This window comes from Centruroides sculpturatus, unplaced genomic scaffold, assembly GCF_000671375.1.
Source record: "Centruroides sculpturatus isolate CEXI.00-Female unplaced genomic scaffold, Cexi_2.0 scaffold1262, whole genome shotgun sequence".
NCBI classification, from domain to species: Eukaryota; Metazoa; Arthropoda; class Arachnida; order Scorpiones; family Buthidae; genus Centruroides; species Centruroides sculpturatus.
Genome location: NW_019385498.1, coordinates 34,209 through 56,157, shown reverse-complemented (window position 1 = coordinate 56,157; position 21,949 = coordinate 34,209). Strand labels below are relative to the sequence as shown.

Here is a 21,949-nt window from a genome sequence, read left to right as displayed (position 1 = left end):
CAAAAAAATGTTTTAGATAAAATTTTGTTTATTTTTTATGAAAAATCAAAATAGGGAATAAAAAATTGGAGGTCTCCATTTAAGAAGATGAAGTTGATCCCTTTTCACTGATTCTAGTACCATCTGTGAAACCAACAGCCCCATCTTGTGGCACCCTTGAAGTATAATATTTTGGTTTAATGATTTTTTTTTGTAGGATGCATATTTTTCAAGTTATTTCAGTGGATTAATTAAAATAGTCTAATCTATATATTCTAATAGTTATGCAAAATATTTTATTTAAAAAAAGCATAGCTTACCTGATCGTGATAAGCTACTTTCCTAGGAGGTGCAGCTGTTGCCCGTTGCATCAAAGAAAGTGCTCCTTCAAAGTTTCTATTTATAAAATTTCATTTTTTTAATATAATGATGCATTAAAAGAATTTAAATATGTATGCTCAATAATTGCTTAAAAGAGTGTTTATAGTAATGTGTTAATATACACAGTTTTTTCATAAAATTCAAATTTTTATAACTAGTGTTTTATTTTAGCATTTTGCTTATAAAATATTTTAACTGAGATAAAACCAAATTATATTTGAATTATNGCGAAAAGGAGGACAGACACAAAGTTTTAACTTTGTTAAAAAGTCGTATTTATATTTTTATGTATTAAATGTAAATAACGCCGGCCATGAATTTTATTATTTTTAATTATTTCAAATTGTATGAATTATAAACCTGACGATGATACCTGATGTATTACTAATATTATGCTAATACTAATACAATGGTTATGTTCAATTAGTTTACAGATTAAAACAGAATGGTTATTATATAATTATATGTATTTAATTATTTGTAATTTATGCTACCCGTTGTACCAGAAGAATTTCTCATTATAAATAATCTTTTTTAGATCTGGTTATTAAAATTGATAAAAATTCTGATAATGTATTTATTATGAAACTTAACACTAAATATGTCTTGAAATGAAAGAGACAAATTACTAATTCAGTAACATTCCTAATAAAAAATGATGGCAACAAAGATAAAGTACAGTAGAAACTTGATAATTCGTCACTCAATAATTTGTCATGTTCTATAATTTGTCACTTTGAAAAGGTGTTATTTTTAGATGCTGGCTTATATTTCACACACTGTGTAATAGCTAGTTCTTGTCAGCTGCAGTAATTAGCATTAATTTTAATTGAAAATTATTACCTGTTAATTATAATGCCCAAAAAATGCATGCATGTCAGTCTATTTGGGGAGACCATGAAATCAAATTTTTCCATATGGTAAAAACTGGCATGTTGCTTTATCCTCAAGGAATGCTGGCACGCCAGTTTAAGTGAGATTATACATCCTTCTCTAGAGGGCACATTAAAAAAATGAACATCACATAAAAACAAATGATTTTTTTATTCTGAAACTGTGAAACTCTCAGCATTACATCAAAAAACTACAATTATATACAGTGGAACCTCGCTTAATGAGCATAATTCATTCCAGAATCATACTTGTAATGCGAAACACTTGTTAAGCAAAACAGTTTTTCCCATATAAATTAATGTAAAATACGATAATGCATTCCATGCCAAAAAAATACTCAAATATTTTATGTATAACATTTATTCAAAGAAAATTATACAATATACATTGTTAAGGAGCATGAATCATCATAATCTTTTCTCTCGCATGAAATGAACCAATCTGGAATGCAAATACGATTTGCAGAAAACAAAAAAAATCACAGATAATATGTCTCATAAACAGCCAAATGATATACCAAATTCGTGGGCTAAGCTATAATTAAATATTAGAAATTAATGAATTTGACTAGAGGTAGGCAGTTATGCTGTCATCTTGTATTAAATTTAATAATTATAAATAATTGATTTTTAATTTAGATATTTCTAAAATTTCATTTGTAATTGGTCATTAAATTTAATACCAGATGGCAGCATAATTGCCTACCTCTAGTCAAATTAATTAATTTTTAATATATATATATTTTTTTTGATTCACTAACACAAGGTGTGTTTCTATTTCAACACTTGGTGGTATTCCATCTTTATTTTTAATTTTTAATATTTTTACATAGCCCAAGAATTTCGCATATTGTTTGGAATGTTTATTATATAATGGGCTATGGTTGTTGATGTTTAAACATAATATGTGTGAACACAAGTTTGGAAAAATGTGTAATCATTATGTGAAATGTTGCTCATTAAGCGAGCCATTTTTAAAAAATTTGTTTTGCTCGTTATGCGACTCATTATGCGAGGTGCTTGTTAAGTAAGGTTCCACTGTATTTAATTTCTTCATTTTGTCTTCTTCCTAACAATGTAAAATGCTCATGGCATGCTGAAAGTGCCATTTTCTTTTATGTTTATTTTATTGTAATTTGTTTCAAAACTGCAAAAATAAACATATTAAATTTCAGAAACTTGCTGTAAATTATCTCAACTTACACAATTAACATCCACTTAAGATGAAGGTGTTATTTTTAAGATCAGAATAGATGGTAAGTGCAGACCACACTAAATACTACTACTTCTACTATTATTAATGTCAATAAATCATTAATTGTTATATTGTCCTGTAAACAAAAACGCTCTTCCTGGTTTTAAGTCAGTCAAATTACAATGTTGTTATTTTATTGTACTTAGAAGAATGTTTTCTTCAACATTTAATTAACAACTAGTTTTGTTACATCTGATTAATTTTATTTTTTAATCACAGTTTAATTGGCATGCCAGTAACCCCAAGGTTTTCAGTATACTGGTCTCTCCTGGATATATGCAGCCTTCTGGTCATTCCACAAAAATACAATATATTAATACATGAGTGATTCAATTTCTGTCATGAATTTCGGTAATGGCAATTGAACTATATGTGTTACATAATTCCAATTTATGTTTCTTTCTTTGGGTACTCCCTGCCACATGCTGACATTTCTCCCATCATTTTGGCTATGCCTGCAGAACAAGTCTTTTGGCCATTGTTGGAGTACCTGCATGACAAACTCCAGTTTTAGAGTTTGTCATGTGAAGTCGGAGAGACTAGTATATTGTAATCTAGCATTCAACATTCTGGGTAAATCAGCTGTCTTCCAAAGATTCCTTCAAAGAGCCAAACATATGATAATTAAACAATGACAGATCCAGACTGTAGGCCATGCAATCCAGAATTTCTGAACTAAGGCCTTTGATCACATCCATAATGTGCAGAGAGATGTTCTGTTACCTAACTATGTAACACTTATAGTTCCATTGCAATTTCTGAAATTATGGAAAGAAGTTAAACTGTCCTTGTTTTATATGTTGTTATTTTTTCTTCTACATTTGTGATAATGTATAATGATTAATTTCTAATCCTAAATAATGTTACTATCTGTTTATACATTACATGGTATTTATTTATTATGGTACTCTATATAACTTTAAAAAATATACTAAACTCTGCCTTCCACGATCACTTCACATTAAATGACTGCAATATAGACCAAAATAATATAAAAATTTTACATTAGAGAAACTGAAACATAGAACAGAAAATTTAAAGAAAGTGTAGAAATCATTAAAAGTAAAAACTGTATAAATAAAAATTTAAGCATAAAAATAAATGAAAATTGGCTTAGGATATTGTGAAAGGAATTTGAAAAATGTAAAAATAGGTAAAAATGTAGAGATTGAAGGAAATTTCTACAGCTTTTAAAAAACTTTTTTAGTTTTTATTATTTTTTAAAATAATTTTTAGAATTTTTTTATAAACTTTTAGATATAGAAATTTCATGATGATAAAGAATGTTGAAATTACTAGGGATAGGTTCCAGGTTGCAGCCCAGTAACTTATAATAAACTTAACTTTTTCAAAATTTTTTATAAAAATGATGATAGACTGGATGCAATAAAAATTAAATCTTGTGAAAACTATTTTCTTTAGAATGCTATAACCCTAGATACCCACTCAGGCTAGAATCTAATATCAATATTGTCATCTTCCATATCTGGTAATTAGAACAGTTAAATTTTTATTTAGAATTATATATAGGAACTTGTTGTTATCAGAAATTCTTAAAATGCTAACGTAAAAAATTCAAGAGTATCCTAATATTAAAAGCAATTGGTTAGTTGCTTTATCCAACTCTTTAAACAAATATGGTGTTATCTATTATCTCTTTCTTACATAATAATGATATTAGAAAACAAACATTTGTTTCTTCAGTACATACTTTAGTTGATATATATTCTTAGATAAATATTGACAGTAAAAGTAGGGCTACTCATCATTTATGGTATAAAGGGAAAGTGAATTCTCTAAATGGTAATATTTAGTGTTAGTGTATAATAAATACACTATCAAAATTTTTATCAATTTTAATAGCCAGTTGAATATCTGTTTTCCAGATGTTAAAAGATTCATTGTTCAAGTTAGATTAAATAAAATATCTATATTATTTAAAAGTAATGTATATAATTTTAAAAATGATATATGTCCTGATTGCTCTGAATGACTGTTAAAGACACACATATCTGTTTATATATCAGAAGTCACAGTATTCCTCAATGATAAGATTTGTTATATTGGAAAATTTTGCTTTGCATAATTATTTTAAGGAACCTAATAATAATGTTATCTTTAAGTTAAATAATTATTTCAAGGTCGTCTCTGTAATTTTGTGAACTTTTAAAGGATTGCTGATGGTGAAAACGGCGAAAAGAAGGACAGACACAAAGTTTTAACTTTGTTAAAAAGTCGTATTTATATTTTTATGTATTAAATGTAAATAACGCCGGCCATGAATTTTATTATTTTTAATTATTTCAAATTGTATGAATTATAAACCTGACGATGATACCTGATGTATTACTAATATTATGCTAATACTAATACAATGGTTATGTTCAATTAGTTTACAGATTAAAACAGAATGGTTATTATATAATTATATGTATTTAATTATTTGTAATTTATGCTACCCGTTGTACCAGAAGAATTTCTCATTATAAATAATCTTTTTTAGATCTGGTTATTAAAATTGATAAAAATTCTGATAATGTATTTATTATGAAACTTAACACTAAATATGTCTTGAAATGAAAGAGACAAATTACTAATTCAGTAACATTCCTAATAAAAAATGATGGCAACAAAGATAAAGTACAGTAGAAACTTGATAATTCGTCACTCAATAATTTGTCATGTTCTATAATTTGTCACTTTGAAAAGGTGTTATTTTTAGATGCTGGCTTATATTTCACACACTGTGTAATAGCTAGTTCTTGTCAGCTGCAGTAATTAGCATTAATTTTAATTGAAAATTATTACCTGTTAATTATAATGCCCAAAAAATGCATGCATGTCAGTCTATTTGGGGAGACCATGAAATCAAATTTTTCCATATGGTAAAAACTGGCATGTTGCTTTATCCTCAAGGAATGCTGGCACGCCAGTTTAAGTGAGATTATACATCCTTCTCTAGAGGGCACATTAAAAAAATGAACATCACATAAAAACAAATGATTTTTTTATTCTGAAACTGTGAAACTCTCAGCATTACATCAAAAAACTACAATTATATACAGTGGAACCTCGCTTAATGAGCATAATTCATTCCAGAATCATACTTGTAATGCGAAACACTTGTTAAGCAAAACAGTTTTTCCCATATAAATTAATGTAAAATACGATAATGCATTCCATGCCAAAAAAATACTCAAATATTTTATGTATAACATTTATTCAAAGAAAATTATACAATATACATTGTTAAGGAGCATGAATCATCATAATCTTTTCTCTCGCATGAAATGAACCAATCTGGAATGCAAATACGATTTGCAGAAAACAAAAAAAATCACAGATAATATGTCTCATAAACAGCCAAATGATATACCAAATTCGTGGGCTAAGCTATAATTAAATATTAGAAATTAATGAATTTGACTAGAGGTAGGCAGTTATGCTGTCATCTTGTATTAAATTTAATAATTATAAATAATTGATTTTTAATTTAGATATTTCTAAAATTTCATTTGTAATTGGTCATTAAATTTAATACCAGATGGCAGCATAATTGCCTACCTCTAGTCAAATTAATTAATTTTTAATATATATATATTTTTTTTGATTCACACAAGGTGTGTTTCTATTTCAACACTTGGTGGTATTCCATCTTTATTTTTAATTTTTAATATTTTTACATAGCCCAAGAATTTCGCATATTGTTTGGAATGTTTATTATATAACGGGCTATGGTTGTTGATGTTTAAACATAATATGTGTGAACACAAGTTTGGAAAAATGTGTAATCATTATGTGAAATGTTGCTCATTAAGCGAGCCATTTTTAAAAAATTTGTTTTGCTCGTTATGCGACTCATTATGCGAGGTGCTTGTTAAGTAAGGTTCCACTGTATTTAATTTCTTCATTTTGTCTTCTTCCTAACAATGTAAAATGCTCATGGCATGCTGAAAGTGCCATTTTCTTTTATGTTTATTTTATTGTAATTTGTTTCAAAACTGCAAAAATAAACATATTAAATTTCAGAAACTTGCTGTAAATTATCTCAACTTACACAATTAACATCCACTTAAGATGAAGGTGTTATTTTTAAGATCAGAATAGATGGTAAGTGCAGACCACACTAAATACTACTACTTCTACTATTATTAATGTCAATAAATCATTAATTGTTATATTGTCCTGTAAACAAAAACGCTCTTCCTGGTTTTAAGTCAGTCAAATTACAATGTTGTTATTTTATTGTACTTAGAAGAATGTTTTCTTCAACATTTAATTAACAACTAGTTTTGTTACATCTGATTAATTTTATTTTTTAATCACAGTTTAATTGGCATGCCAGTAACCCCAAGGTTTTCAGTATACTGGTCTCTCCTGGATATATGCAGCCTTCTGGTCATTCCACAAAAATACAATATATTAATACATGAGTGATTCAATTTCTGTCATGAATTTCGGTAATGGCAATTGAACTATATGTGTTACATAATTCCAATTTATGTTTCTTTCTTTGGGTACTCCCTGCCACATGCTGACATTTCTCCCATCATTTTGGCTATGCCTGCAGAACAAGTCTTTTGGCCATTGTTGGAGTACCTGCATGACAAACTCCAGTTTTAGAGTTTGTCATGTGAAGTCGGAGAGACTAGTATATTGTAATCTAGCATTCAACATTCTGGGTAAATCAGCTGTCTTCCAAAGATTCCTTCAAAGAGCCAAACATATGATAATTAAACAATGACAGATCCAGACTGTAGGCCATGCAATCCAGAATTTCTGAACTAAGGCCTTTGATCACATCCATAATGTGCAGAGAGATGTTCTGTTACCTAACTATGTAACACTTATAGTTCCATTGCAATTTCTGAAATTATGGAAAGAAGTTAAACTGTCCTTGTTTTATATGTTGTTATTTTTTCTTCTACATTTGTGATAATGTATAATGATTAATTTCTAATCCTAAATAATGTTACTATCTGTTTATACATTACATGGTATTTATTTATTATGGTACTCTATATAACTTTAAAAAATATACTAAACTCTGCCTTCCACGATCACTTCACATTAAATGACTGCAATATAGACCAAAATAATATAAAAATTTTACATTAGAGAAACTGAAACATAGAACAGAAAATTTAAAGAAAGTGTAGAAATCATTAAAAGTAAAAACTGTATAAATAAAAATTTAAGCATAAAAATAAATGAAAATTGGCTTAGGATATTGTGAAAGGAATTTGAAAAATGTAAAAATAGGTAAAAATGTAGAGATTGAAGGAAATTTCTACAGCTTTTAAAAAACTTTTTTAGTTTTTATTATTTTTTAAAATAATTTTTAGAATTTTTTTATAAACTTTTATAATCAATCATGAACTAACCTCTTTACAATGTAAAAATATGCTAATTAGTATGGAACTACATAGTAAAAGTGGTAGATGACAGTATAAAGTAAAGCTAACGAGGATATATCTATTTGTGTTTTATTTAGTAAATATGAATTTTTTATATAACAGTAAAAGATAGAATTTGATTTGAAATTTAATACCATATTGCATCTTAACCATGAATGAATACAGATGTAAGCAAAAAATCTTGTACTGATGGTACATCCATCTTTTAATTTTGTCACCCAAAAAGGAAACAACAAAGATAGACAATAAATATGTAAGCTGTATAAATATGTATTCATCCATGATACCCAGCTTATAAATAATCCCGAGGTATGTTCTAAAATTTATAAAACTATTTGTATAAAATAAATAATTAAATGATAATAAATAATATTAATATAGATAACAACAAAAATTTTTAATTAAACAATTACAATTTAAATTACCTCTCTAGGCTTTCCTTCAAATAATTTCACTCGCTTATGCCAATCATGAACATTATGAGGATTTTGCCTTAATAGAACACTAAAAATATATTTTTAAAATGAGAATTATTACAAAAACTTAAATAAATTCTAAATATTACCTATTCAATAGCAAAGGCCTTCTATCCATCAAATCTTCCAAACGAGCTAATCTTAAATCCAAGTCCAAATCATCTAACAAAGTAAAGAATTGTCATTATATTAATTTATACATTTTTGTTAAATAATATTTACCTTCTTCTGTAGGACCAAGTTTTGCAGTCTCTTGCATTTTTGCACTGATAAGACTTTCTTCAAATTGTGCACATGCATCAAATACTTGAGTAAAATCTCTTACTGTCATTACAGTTTGAATAGCTTCTTCATACACATCCCGTGCCTATTAATAATACAAAAAAATTAAATTTAAATGTCATTTTAACAAATAATAAATATATTTGACTAGAATTCACTTTGAATTTAAATTATTTAATTACAATTATAAGTTTTTTTTCCTAAAAATCTTTGAATAATTGGTTTTCATCATCTTAAATATCATTAATTTTTACAAGTGAAATGTCTAATTAGAATATGTAATTTATGATAATTCTAAATCAACTTATTATTTGAATGAATTAAGACAATAATCCTTAAAATTTTTCATAGAAGATTTCAATTTTCAAAACTATTTATTTATATTTAATATGTTTATTCCATCAATTCTGAATTTATTCAGGAATGTTATTTCCTCTTCTGTTTCTAATATATCGATTTATTATATAATTGATTTACTACATTAAGTTGGTCCACCTTATCTAGAATTAATTTATAATATTCTATATTTTTAACTATTATTATTTCAACTTTTATATATTATTTTCAGTTATTCATCTTCACCATTTGATTACAAGTGTTGTTTAGCTCTTGCAAAAAGTTTCATAAATCACTGCCTTTCTTCATTTCATTTTGAAAAATATTGAAATAAAGTTGGTTAAGAATTATATTAAATAAAATATTCTTACTACAATAAATTTCAAATGTAAAAAAAGAAACTATGCTTCTTGAAAAGGATGGCTTCAAAATATATGAATATATATCTATATATTTATTTATTAAATATGTATAAAAATTATGTTATCATTCTCACCCTTTCAAATAATCCACTACGTGTATAATAATCTGCTAATGAGTTCCATAATTGTCCAAGTTGATCTGTGTATCTTCTTAAACCACCTCTAATAATTGCATCTACTTTTAATGATCTAACTTTGTCAGGATTTTTAGATATTAGGTTGCATAACTCATTCCACAACTGTAAATAAATTTAATTATATCAATATAATATAAAATTATTCTTTTTAAATCTTTATTTCATATTATTTTAGTCTTGTAATATATTATTAGCATAAAATTATTCAAATTTTATTTATAAATATATCTAAAAATAAATTTAAAATAAAATATTATAATTAGTATTGTCACAGGCTTAATTAGCCATAAAAAAAATAATAAGAAGAATAAATTCCAATGTTATCTTGCCAACATTATAGTAGTAATTTTTCTTTTGGAAAGTTTTAGTCCTTAAATTAAGTATCGTGTTTCAGTTTAAATCTCTGTTAATTTTGTGGCTGATACATTAAATCAGTGGTGCGCAAAATATTTACATTTCTGACCCCCATTTTGTGTAAAATTTTGTTGTGACCCCTGGATAGCCATTAGACATTTTTTTAATTGTCAACATAATTAAAGTGAAATTCTTTCTGGGATTTGTGCTTATGTTTCTGCCTTATTAGAGGTCTGAATAGAACACATAATTTTATGAAACAACGGTTTTATTTATGCATATGGGTATAAATATTTATTTAATGAAAAATACTTTTAAAAAAACTTTACATCATAAGAATTCAACGTGAGGTATGCGCTTGCAAAGAGCTCATGATCGCTTCTATGTTTGGATCTGTATTGGAAATCGCAAGCTGTAAGTCATCCTCTGGATCCAATTGAGATTGATGTTTTGTTTTAATGGCAACTAATTTTGAAAAGCCAGCTTCACATAAGTAGGTCGATGCAAATTGAATCAAAATATTGATTGCCTTTTTCTTAAACAGACAATTGTTTTCGTAAAAAAAATATACTTCTATTTTTATAAATAATATAATTTCATTTCACTATTTTACTGGTACCTGATACTTGTTGAAGAAAAGCCTTATATTTTTTATTGTCAAATAAATTTCTTTGAATTTGGCAACCCTGAAAAATTTTCTCACAACCCTCAGAAGGTCACAAACCCATGGTTTGTGCACCACTGCATTAAATAACAAAAAATTCTATTAAATGTAAAAATTAAACTTAATAATATTTTTCAAACTTTTGACAATTGTATAGCATTTTCATCATTTTAAATTACTGATTATTCTGTTTATAATTTATATTGAATTTCAATGAAATCCTGCATTGCTTTAATTACATTCTGATTAATTTTGAAAATTAATTCTTAATAATAGAAATAAATTTTGAAGAGAAGGATTTGAAAATAATGAGCTGCATTGTATTACAATTAAAGAAATTTTTCATTTATGATTTGTTTAAATAACTGTATCATATTTAAAAAAGTAATCTTTTTCTAGTATCACAAATTTTCATGACTTCATTTACAAAACATAATAATCACATTGGCCCTAATATTAGTCAATGTTTTTTCCAGTTTTAAAGAAGCAAAAAATCACTCTTGGCTTATATTTGAGCCCGATTAAAGTTTCCTTTGATTTCAATAACTATCTGTGGTACACATTGTACAGAGTTAAAATGACATTAAAATTCAGTATGTCAAATGTTCATCAATGTTAAATGCCAGCAAAGTTGCAACCTATCACGTTACAACCCATAAGTTATGAGTAGAAATTAAGAGTTTGGCATGATTGTAAATAATTGATTAATTGATTTTTCAAAAACAGTCAACTAAACTAAGACAATTATTTTTATTGTGTTGAACAGAATCAGTCAATTTTAATAAGTTCTAAAAAACTTTATTTTGGTAACATTTTTATTTTACTCCTAGGAGTCCCTACTAATTGAGCAATCATCAAACATTTGTAGGAAGGGTGCTGAAAATTTATTGCAAAATTTATTCTATTCTAAAGTGTAAATTTCTATTGTAATTATAAATTTATGTATTTGATATGATTATTTAAAACATAAATTATAATAAATAGACAATTAAAAAAATAATAGAGAGCCCAGCATAGTTATAGAAAGGTATTTGGTTGTGGTGTAAGAGTTTTTGATGGCCTATGATGCAGTAACCAACATAATTAACTTTTTAACTGTTTTCTGATGATTAAGTAATATGGCATATATTCTGTTAAGTTGTATACCTAGATTTTCCAGTACACATATGGATGAAAATATTCATTTTGTGGTATAAGTATGCTCATTAACTGCATGGAACCATGTAAGCATTCAATTCTGGACATTTCTGGTTACTTGTTATCTCTTCATAAATTCCTACATTAACTCTTAATAGTATTAAAGATAATCTAACGTAAGTAGTTTTAAGACTGTAATATCATATACAAATTTATTTGTTGTATACACCAATAATTCATAGTTTATGGAAATCAATTCGTCATTATTTAATGTAATTTCCAACTATTCTGTGTCACTTCATCTCTGGTATTGAATTTCTGTAGAGATACTAGCATGTTCAACTATGTTTACTCAAAAACCACAATTTTCATTGAATTTTCGTACCCAACTTTTTATTATGTTCAAATTTGAATTGAATTTCTCTTTGAATTCAACAACCATTCCATTTTTCAAATTCAATCATTCAATTTTCAAACTCTATTTGCTTGAAGATGACATAAATAACTATTGTTGAAAATACATGCATGTTTCTGTATATTTGCTGGTTTTAAATATATTAACTTAATACTGAAAGTCAGAATTTTATTTTATTTAACATTAAAATTGTAACCACAACTTGGAAACAAGAATGATGACAATGAAAATGATGAAAGTGTTTCAATGGCTTTCCAAGTTTTTTAACGCATACTACTAATTTTTGTATACAAATAAAATTAATAAGGGCAGGTTGAATTATATTCAGATCCTAATTTTCTTCAAAAACTAAGAAATCCAAAATTGGAAGTTGACTTATATTAGGCCAATATGGTAATTACAGTAGAGCCTCGATTATCCGACCTAATTGGGGACTGGGGTTGGTCGGATAATTGAAAGGGTGGATAACCGAAAAGTATGAAAAAATCTATTATTAGTGTAGTATATTATTATATCCCATGTAATTAGTATATTAGTATATCGCTATTAACCTACTTTGCATTGAATTTTCATTGACAAAAATTTTTAAAAATAATAATCATCGCTATTGTATCGTTAAAAATTAGAAAGTTAAGCCTCATTTAAATACTGGCTCCCTTTCATTGTCGATCCAGTGTTGCCAGCTAAAACACATAAAAATAATATTAAAGTTGCCAAGACATAGCCAAATATTGTAGCGCCACATTAATAGCGGACATTTGAAATTTGCCGACTAGGACGGTCGGTTGATAGGGGGTCAGATAATCGAGGCTCTACTGTACATAGAAAAACAAGCTTAATTCATAAAAATATGGAGAATGAAATAATAAATAAAAACTTATAATATACTTGGTATTTAGATTTTCCATCTCTAGACACAAAATCTTCTTTATTTACTATTTTTTCAAGTTCAACAGCTGCATCATCTAGCCATCCAACAGATATTAGATAATCAATAAATTCTTCAGCATTCTCAGGATATAGCTGAAAAAATTTTAAAGATAAAATAAATAATANAATAAAATGTAACTATGCGTCGATTCCGCACAACACATCCGAACATGTAAGCTGAACAATTGTGTGGGGGGAGTGAGTAATCAAGAGCTGCGTGCCGCTCAAACAAAAGACGAATCCACGAGATTTGAAAATCACATAACTCCGGGTTCGCGTAAGTCGGGGTAGCGTAAGTCGAGGTATTACTGTATTATATAACAAATAAAGTTACAATCTAAACTCATTCAAACTGAATTTATTGCTAGATATTTTTAATAAATAATAAAGATTTATAGGTATCAATTACAATTTTTTAAATAATTTCACTTACTTTTAAATATCTGTGATAAACTCGAACAGCAGTTTGAGGTATATTATACATACAAACAAATTTCAAATATAATGGCCAAATACGATGGTGCTGAGTAATTGGAAGTGCTTCAAGTGATCTATCAAACACATGTCTAGTTCTTGTAATTTTACGTTGGTCTATAAGAAACTGACAATAGTCTAACCAAATTCGAATCATCTATAAATAAAATAAATTTCAGTAATATATTCACACAGATATTTTTATTTTATACAAAATACTCTCAATTTCAGATAAAGTTACTTACTTTATGCATGAATACTAAAGCTCTCTCAAAAGTATTATTAACATCTTCATACTCAGGATCAATAATGCAATAACCTTTAACTTGTTTTCTTCGTAATTTTAAATAGTTATACCATAATTTGTAGCTAAGAAATTAAAAAATTTTTCAAATTATAATTCAAATATTATATGACTTATTAAAATAAAAAATATTAATATTAATAAAGAATGATTTCAAATCTTTATAAAATAAGAAATTAACAAGCATTATAAACATATTGGTAATCTCTATACCTTTAATTAAGATACTAGAATGATGGCTTAAAAGACAAGGCAACTAATGTTGCATTTAACATGCATTGCCATAAAGTGGTAACTGTATGCATATTGCACTTTATGTTCATATTTTTAATTGCATACCTCATCATTACCACTATGGACATAAAGGAAGCAGCATGCATTTGGTATCTCTTACATCACTAGAAATGGGATAAGTAAAGGAAAAACAATATTGAGTGCACTCTATTTTATGTGAGACTTACACATGGAATGATTCATACCACTCTATCCAAAATTAAGAGAATATGAACCAAAATTTATTTATTTCAGTCAATCAAATCTTTTGACAATTTGTTGCCGATGATTAAAGATGACATTATCAAGTACAATCATTATGAGGATTAATTTCATCAGAAGAAAACTCATAACAACATTAAATTTATTTTATGAAATCAAATCAATATGATTATTCAAAGTTCTTTAGGTATTCTGATTGTGGTGATTTGGAAGTTGAATTTTTAGCTGGGGTGATGGGATTGTGGATGGGATGTGCATTGGTGACAATGATTGTGGATAAATTGTTGATATCTGAACATTATAGCCTAAGTAATTTGGATATGGCTGATTATATGAATGTAAATGAACAGCTGGTTATATAAAGAAAAAGTCTGTGCTCATTCAAGAACACTTAATATTTCAATTTTTTTTTATTAAATAGCTGTTTTCAGGCAATCTATAAATTTTCTTGTATAGCAACATACAAAATAGTTCATCATCATGATAATTTAGTGGTTAATCCTGTTTTTCTCTTATTAATAAGCTTTTTTTCTAAAATATCTGAAAAATATTGATGAACTGGATTGAATTTTACTTTGGGATTCAATTTTCTTCCTATCATATTCTACTGCAACATTGAAATTTTAATATGCCAACACTTTCATTACAGCATTATCAATATTACTAGTCATTTCTTTATTGGTAATAACCTTTTTAGAAACTGCAACCTTTTTGAAATAAACATAACATTTTGTGTTTCTTACTACTGATCCCAAAATAAGATTTTTTTCTGCTTTATCAGTTCTCCCTAGTTATAGGGATGAATTAAAAACAATTTTTAAATGCCAGAAATAACTAAATGGAAATGGGAGGAGAGTCATTGCAATCAATTTTGAACAATTTTCCAAACTGCATTGGTGCAATTGACAGAAAATATATGAGATTAGTTAAGCCTACTTATACAGGTCTATATTTTAATTATAAGAACTTTTTAACTATACTTCTGGTCAGCATTGGACTAGCAACAAATTTCAGCCTGGGAATATATACTAAATACAAGTCCATATGTATATCCTGCAGAAAGGTAGGCTGATGTCTTAACTGCCTCAACCATCCAGCTGGCAATTAAGCCACTACTGTTTGGTGGTATTCAACATTGCCAGATGTACAATAATTTGATAAGAATTTTCATTTAATGTTTCTTTTTTCTTTATTAATCAAACTGTACTGATTTACAGCATATTCTAAAGATAGGAGAGATGTTAGCTGTTCGGTTAAGTGTAACCTAACAGCTAACCTAAGCACTCTGTCATCCAGCAAAATCATTAATTAATCGAGCACCCTGCAGGTCCCAATTTTCCCAAAGATTCCAGATTAGTGATAGTTGGCCTGTAGTTGGTTGTGGGTTTGCACCTCTCTAACAGACATGCATATGTCTGATGTGCATTAACAAGAGAAAAACTTAGAACAGAAAATGAACAAAAGTACATGTTTATATGAGTGCTTCATTGTACTTTGTCTTCACTAATATCTGCTCAAAAAAAAAGATCCATATATACTTAGTCTATCACTGTAAAATTATAATATCAGCATTTTTATTTCTAAAAAGCAAGAAACTCAGTTAAAATTTTTTATATTCATTTCTATATCCATTATAGTGATACCCCGAACTTACACGATAGGTGGGACCGAGAGATAACCGCGTAAGTCGAATTCGCGTAAGTCGGGGTATAATTTCACAATTTGTGTAAAATCCAAATTCGGATGTATGTAAGCTAATAAATGTTCTCGTTAATCTTGTCACGTCTTTTGATTCATTCACAGTTACAAGAAATCACCATATAGAGTCTCTCGAGTCTCCGTATAGATAACAAACACAGAAATAAATAACACAAAATAAATTGTAACTATGCGTCGATTCCGCACAACACATCCGAACATGTAAGCTGAACAATTGTGTGGGGGGAGTGAGTAATCAAGAGCTGCGTGCCGCTCAAACAAAAGACGAATCCACGAGATTTGAAAATCACATAACTCCGGGTTCGCGTAAGTCGGGGTAGCGTAAGTCGAGGTATTACTGTATTATATAACAAATAAAGTTACAATCTAAACTCATTCAAACTGAATTTATTGCTAGATATTTTTAATAAATAATAAAGATTTATAGGTATCAATTACAATTTTTTAAATAATTTCACTTACTTTTAAATATCTGTGATAAACTCGAACAGCAGTTTGAGGTATATTATACATACAAACAAATTTCAAATATAATGGCCAAATACGATGGTGCTGAGTAATTGGAAGTGCTTCAAGTGATCTATCAAACACATGTCTAGTTCTTGTAATTTTACGTTGGTCTATAAGAAACTGACAATAGTCTAACCAAATTCGAATCATCTATAAATAAAATAAATTTCAGTAATATATTCACACAGATATTTTTATTTTATACAAAATACTCTCAATTTCAGATAAAGTTACTTACTTTATGCATGAATACTAAAGCTCTCTCAAAAGTATTATTAACATCTTCATACTCAGGATCAATAATGCAATAACCTTTAACTTGTTTTCTTCGTAATTTTAAATAGTTATACCATAATTTGTAGCTAAGAAATTAAAAAATTTTTCAAATTATAATTCAAATATTATATGACTTATTAAAATAAAAAATATTAATATTAATAAAGAATGATTTCAAATCTTTATAAAATAAGAAATTAACAAGCATTATAAACATATTGGTAATCTCTATACCTTTAATTAAGATACTAGAATGATGGCTTAAAAATTAGGTTATACAATATTTGCTTAAACTGCAAATTACTTGTAACTATTTATAATTTTTATTAAGTAATTATTATTAAATTAGCATTAAATTATTTTTTTATTTAAATTTCTTATAATGAAAATCCTTAACAAGAAAATTAAAAAAATATAGCAAAATGAAAAAGATTAGAATCTAAAACTTTCATAAACTGAAGCATTAAAACAAAGCAAAAATACTTATCTTATTTTTATAAACTTTTTTGAATAAATGTTTGTATATACAATTTTATCAAAAAGAAAAAAATTTAGCACTTCAAATATAAAAATTATTTTAATAATCAACATTAAACTTGTGTTAATTTATTATTTTCTCATATCTTCATAACATTTTCTCGTTTGAAAAAAGAATTTTTTAAAATTAAAATAAATACTAATAGTAGCTACTATATTATTGTTCTAATTGTTTTTTAAACACAAAGAACAAAATATAATTTTTAATAAAAATAAATTTGTGTTCTTCTGACTTAATAAAATAGTAATTAATCATAAACATAGTCTAGTCAAACTTAAATCTGTTCAAAAAAACTACATCTGAATAACATACTACATTATATATAAATTATTGTTGTAAGCTATGTGCTTTATAATTTATGGCAAGTTATTTTATATAAATAAAAAAAATAACAAATTTTTGTTAAATTAAAATTAAAGTTAAAACAACAAACAAATTATCTGATTTTAATAACCTATTTTACAGAAATTTATCTGACAAAAAAAAAATCTATCATTAAAAGAAGCAGAGTAATAACTTTATAAACCTTGCCTATATCTATTAAAATTTTTTAAAAATTAGTCATACAGTTTAAAAATTTCCTGATAAAACTCATTATTTTGATTATCAAATTGTTTTTATTTGTATGTACTACTATTTATGTACATATATAATGGTATATGTATATAAATTCATGATGATATATGTACTGTACATAAATTCCAATCTCTAACAAGAGAACAGTGCATCTTGTAATGAACATTACAATCTCTAACAAAATTGTAATGTTCCAATCTCCTGTAAAACCCACAATCATCCACTTAGATATATTTTATATCTAATAAAGTATTAAAATTATAAAAATCACTAAAAATTCATAGGGATTTTTATTAAAATAAATTTTTGATTTTGTCTTAACAATTAATTTTTATTATAATAGATTCATAATAAAAATGATTCATCTATTAACATATTAATTCAGGTTGAATGTCACTAATCTGGCAAGCTCGGGACCAGACAAGTGTCAGAGTAGCAGATTTTTCAAACCAGTGAAGATTAAGGTAAAAACTGGCAATGTTGCAATATCTATACTTGTATAGCATCATCAACCACTGTAAGTAAATTATAACAGACATAAACAATATAGAATACTGATGATCCTATAGCTGCATGTTGTCAATTTGTAGATAATTAGCATATTTAAAGATAATTTGTGACAGCATTACATGTTTTTTTTTAACCAAGAGAAAAACCTACTAACTTGTTCCAGTGTAAATACTTAAAAATCAGAGAAAAATACAAATTGGCTATTTTTCATATGGATAAAAATAAAATACTAAATACACAAAGAATAACTAACTTATCATAACAATATACATCTTGACAAATGTATTTTCTTTTTCATTCTTTCATTTTGAGGTCAGAATCAAAACCTTTACATTATGTAACTGTAGATAATTTTGAAGTTCAGAACTAGATACTTTCAGTTTTTCACATTGGCAGAAAGTACAACTGGTCGAGCAGTGGTTGTGTAAACTAATGAATGCCAGATTCAAATCACTATTCCAAATGTTGTTTTCATAAATGTCAAATAGTCGCCACAAAAAAAAAAAACTCTTAGTTTTTCTTCTTTTAAATGTATTAATACTAGAAAACTAAGATGAAAACACTTTTTATTTAAATGGAAAATGTATCATATATAATCTCTCTTTAATTTCATTCAAAAGAGTTAATTTAACAAAATCATTATAAATTCATAAAAACAATAATATTTATACAAAAATCATAGAAAAATTGTAATGTTTTCAAACAAAGAATAACCACTTAAAAATTTCTATGTAGATTTGTAATGGTTTTTAAAATAAACTCTTAAATGAATTGAAGAAAAGCCAAACTGATATAAATATTTTAAAATATATTTTTGATTTAAATAAAAAGTTTTTTGTAGATATGTAATATTTCCCAATGGCAGAAATACAATGACAGAAAGTAGTTCAGAGCCTGGAGTCAACAAGGACCTAAATATAATAAATGAAAACTCTTTTGACCATTAAATCCAGTCTTTTAAATTGAGCGTTTATTGTATTATTAAAAATATATCAAAATTAAAAATAGAATATGTTTAAATATCTGTTTAAAAGGATAAATAGAAAAACCTTTAATGGAGTAGAAAAAACAAAAAAGAGACAAAAATAGAGCCTTTCTAGTATATTTATGTGATTCATAAAATTTGTATTGTTATTTTATTTTTTAAGATTAATCTAATGTAAAGGTAACATCATTTTTGCCTTAAGGATGTTTTATTATTTTGCTTCAATGGCAACAGGTCTTTTAAAAGAATTTCTATTACATTTGAGCAATAGAGCTCAAATGTACTAAAACATGAAATTTTTTATTTTTTTCTGTTTTCCATATATCCCATTAATTTAAAGCAATTTCTACTTCTTAATGATTTTAGAATTATTTTTGAATTTTCTATTTAAAAGAACATTCAAAATTCCAAATTATTTCATAGCTTACCTTCCTGGTAACTCTCTCAATGCTCTTTCATAGATCATATTAATTACTTGTTTAGGAGCATCTTTTTTGAATTCTATATACCTCATCCAATGTTTTACTGAGTAAGGATTACGAAGAATTTCTTCTTCATAAGGGAGATCATCTTCATTCTAAAAAATATAGAATTATTAAATTTCAACAACAACACTGAAACATATTTGAAATTAATTAGCATTAGAAAATATAATATTAAATAATATTAATTCTAATCATTATATATCAACATCCTAAAGCCCAATGCATTGATACTAATGCAAACTCTTACTGTAATTAATTGAGCTACTATTATGCTATAATTAATAATTAGAAACTAAGTAATTTGTCACTAGAGGTAGACATTAGGCTTCATCTTTTATCTAAATTAATTTAATTAAATTACTGTGTGGTGCATAACTGGCAAGCACACCAAACAGTAAATGGAGATTGCAGGTTCAAGTCCCGGTCCAAGCTAGTTATTTTCTTCCAGAATGTTCTAAATTATTTACTAAAATTATTATAATTATTAATTTAGATAAGAGATGGTGCCTAACGTCTACCTCTAGTACCAAATTACCTAGTTTATAATTATTAATTATAGTATAATAGTAACCTGATTAATTATGGCAAGAGTTTTGATTAGTATTAATTCTAATCATTGTTTTTTTAGATAATAAATAAATAATAAAAAACAGAAAATCAAAACAAAAGTTCTCTTAATTCACTTAAAATTCTAATTTAAGATAAAATATTTTAAATTGTTTAGCATATCTGGTCTTAATTTAATTTGATAATTAATGTGTGCAAAGAAAAATATTCATAATTTAAAAATTATAATAAATTATTAATATATATTTTTTAATTTTTCCAAAAAAGGAACTATTGCAGTGGTATGCAGTGATTATCAGCACAAAACCTTTCTCACTAATTTCTAGCCGTATTAACAGGAGTACAAACGTTTTCGGCCTTCTTACGACACAGTGTACCATAGGAAGGCCTATTAAGAAGGCCGAAAACGTTTGTACTCCTGTTAATACGGCTAGAAATTAGTAAGAAAGGTTTTGTGCTGATAATCTTAGAAATAGTTCTAGCTACATATGCATGGTATGCAGTGACATTTGATGATAGGGAAGCTGTGTTTCCATAAAAATTATAAACAAATATTGGAAATGGCAAATATAAACAGTTTATTTCAATTCTAAAACAGATACATCGACATGAAACAAAGATATAAGAACTTGTTTATGAAAATAATCACACAATACGTATTTATATTTTAGAAAATACAAGGGAAGTGGCACTTCCACAGCTTCCATGGATTGCATGCCACTGATCTATTGTAAAATTGATTTTAACTATATATAAGAATGATAACATGTAACTAGATAAACATGTCATACTTATGAATAATAATTATTAAAATATTGAATAATTTGAAATCCTATTGTTTTGAGTAGTTGAATTCACAAGAAATCAATAGGATTTCAAATTATTCAGTATTATTATTCATAATTATGGCATTTCTATCTAGTTACAAGTTATAATCCTTGGATACACACACATGTATTGTGATTCATTAAGCCTACAGGTCTTTATTTGAATGCTTTGTATAACGATTATCAAATCTGTATCAAGGTAATGTTGTAGAATTAGTATAACTTATGATTGTGTAGTAAATGAAAAAATAGTTTATAACTTCTTCAAAACAAAAGCATTTTGATCTAAACGAATATTTCAATTGAGTATGATCTCGTACATAGCTTGGGTACATTTTTATACGTAAAAACTTCTTAATTATCTTAATATTCTTTAAATGACAGAAAAACATTCTAAAACTTACAAATATTAATTCTGAATTCATTTCTTTTTACTTGAAATTTACATTCAAAGTTTCAATCTTCGCAACATTTCACGTTTACGATACGAATACGAATACCAACGCCATCTGCCGATAGTTTTTCTAAATTAATTCAAAAACATGGTGGATTATCGGTCGCTAAGTGCTGCTTGGACGGTTATTTCCGAAGCATTCCATTTTCCT

At 26.6% G+C, this 21,949-nt stretch overlaps 2 protein-coding genes across 3 annotated transcripts in view; one reads left to right on the top strand and one right to left on the bottom strand.

Moving 5' to 3' along the window:
• Positions 1-21,884, bottom strand: part of LOC111639543 (pre-mRNA-splicing factor SYF1-like) — a 27,739-nt gene extending 5,855 nt beyond the window's left edge. The window contains exons 1-10 of the mRNA XM_023385429.1: positions 21,749-21,884; positions 19,894-20,042; positions 16,819-16,942; positions 16,533-16,730; positions 13,037-13,171; positions 9,516-9,680; positions 8,624-8,768; positions 8,491-8,563; positions 8,346-8,429; positions 300-375 (exon numbers count right to left, since the gene is read on the bottom strand). Of these exons, the coding sequence (XP_023241197.1) occupies positions 300-375; positions 8,346-8,429; positions 8,491-8,563; positions 8,624-8,768; positions 9,516-9,680; positions 13,037-13,171; positions 16,533-16,730; positions 16,819-16,942; positions 19,894-20,042; positions 21,749-21,769 (1,170 nt within the window). The 5' untranslated portion in view covers positions 21,770-21,884. The remainder of the gene's footprint in view (positions 1-299; positions 376-8,345; positions 8,430-8,490; positions 8,564-8,623; positions 8,769-9,515; positions 9,681-13,036; positions 13,172-16,532; positions 16,731-16,818; positions 16,943-19,893; positions 20,043-21,748) is intronic.
• The window catches only part of LOC111639545 (anaphase-promoting complex subunit 2-like), a 34,386-nt gene continuing 34,208 nt past the window's right edge, over positions 21,772-21,949 (top strand). Inside the window, exon 1 of one of the 2 annotated variants that reach the window (XM_023385431.1) lies at positions 21,772-21,949. In XM_023385431.1, the coding sequence (XP_023241199.1) occupies positions 21,887-21,949 (63 nt within the window). In that variant the 5' untranslated portion in view covers positions 21,772-21,886. The other variant, XM_023385430.1, reaches the window with a different exon arrangement.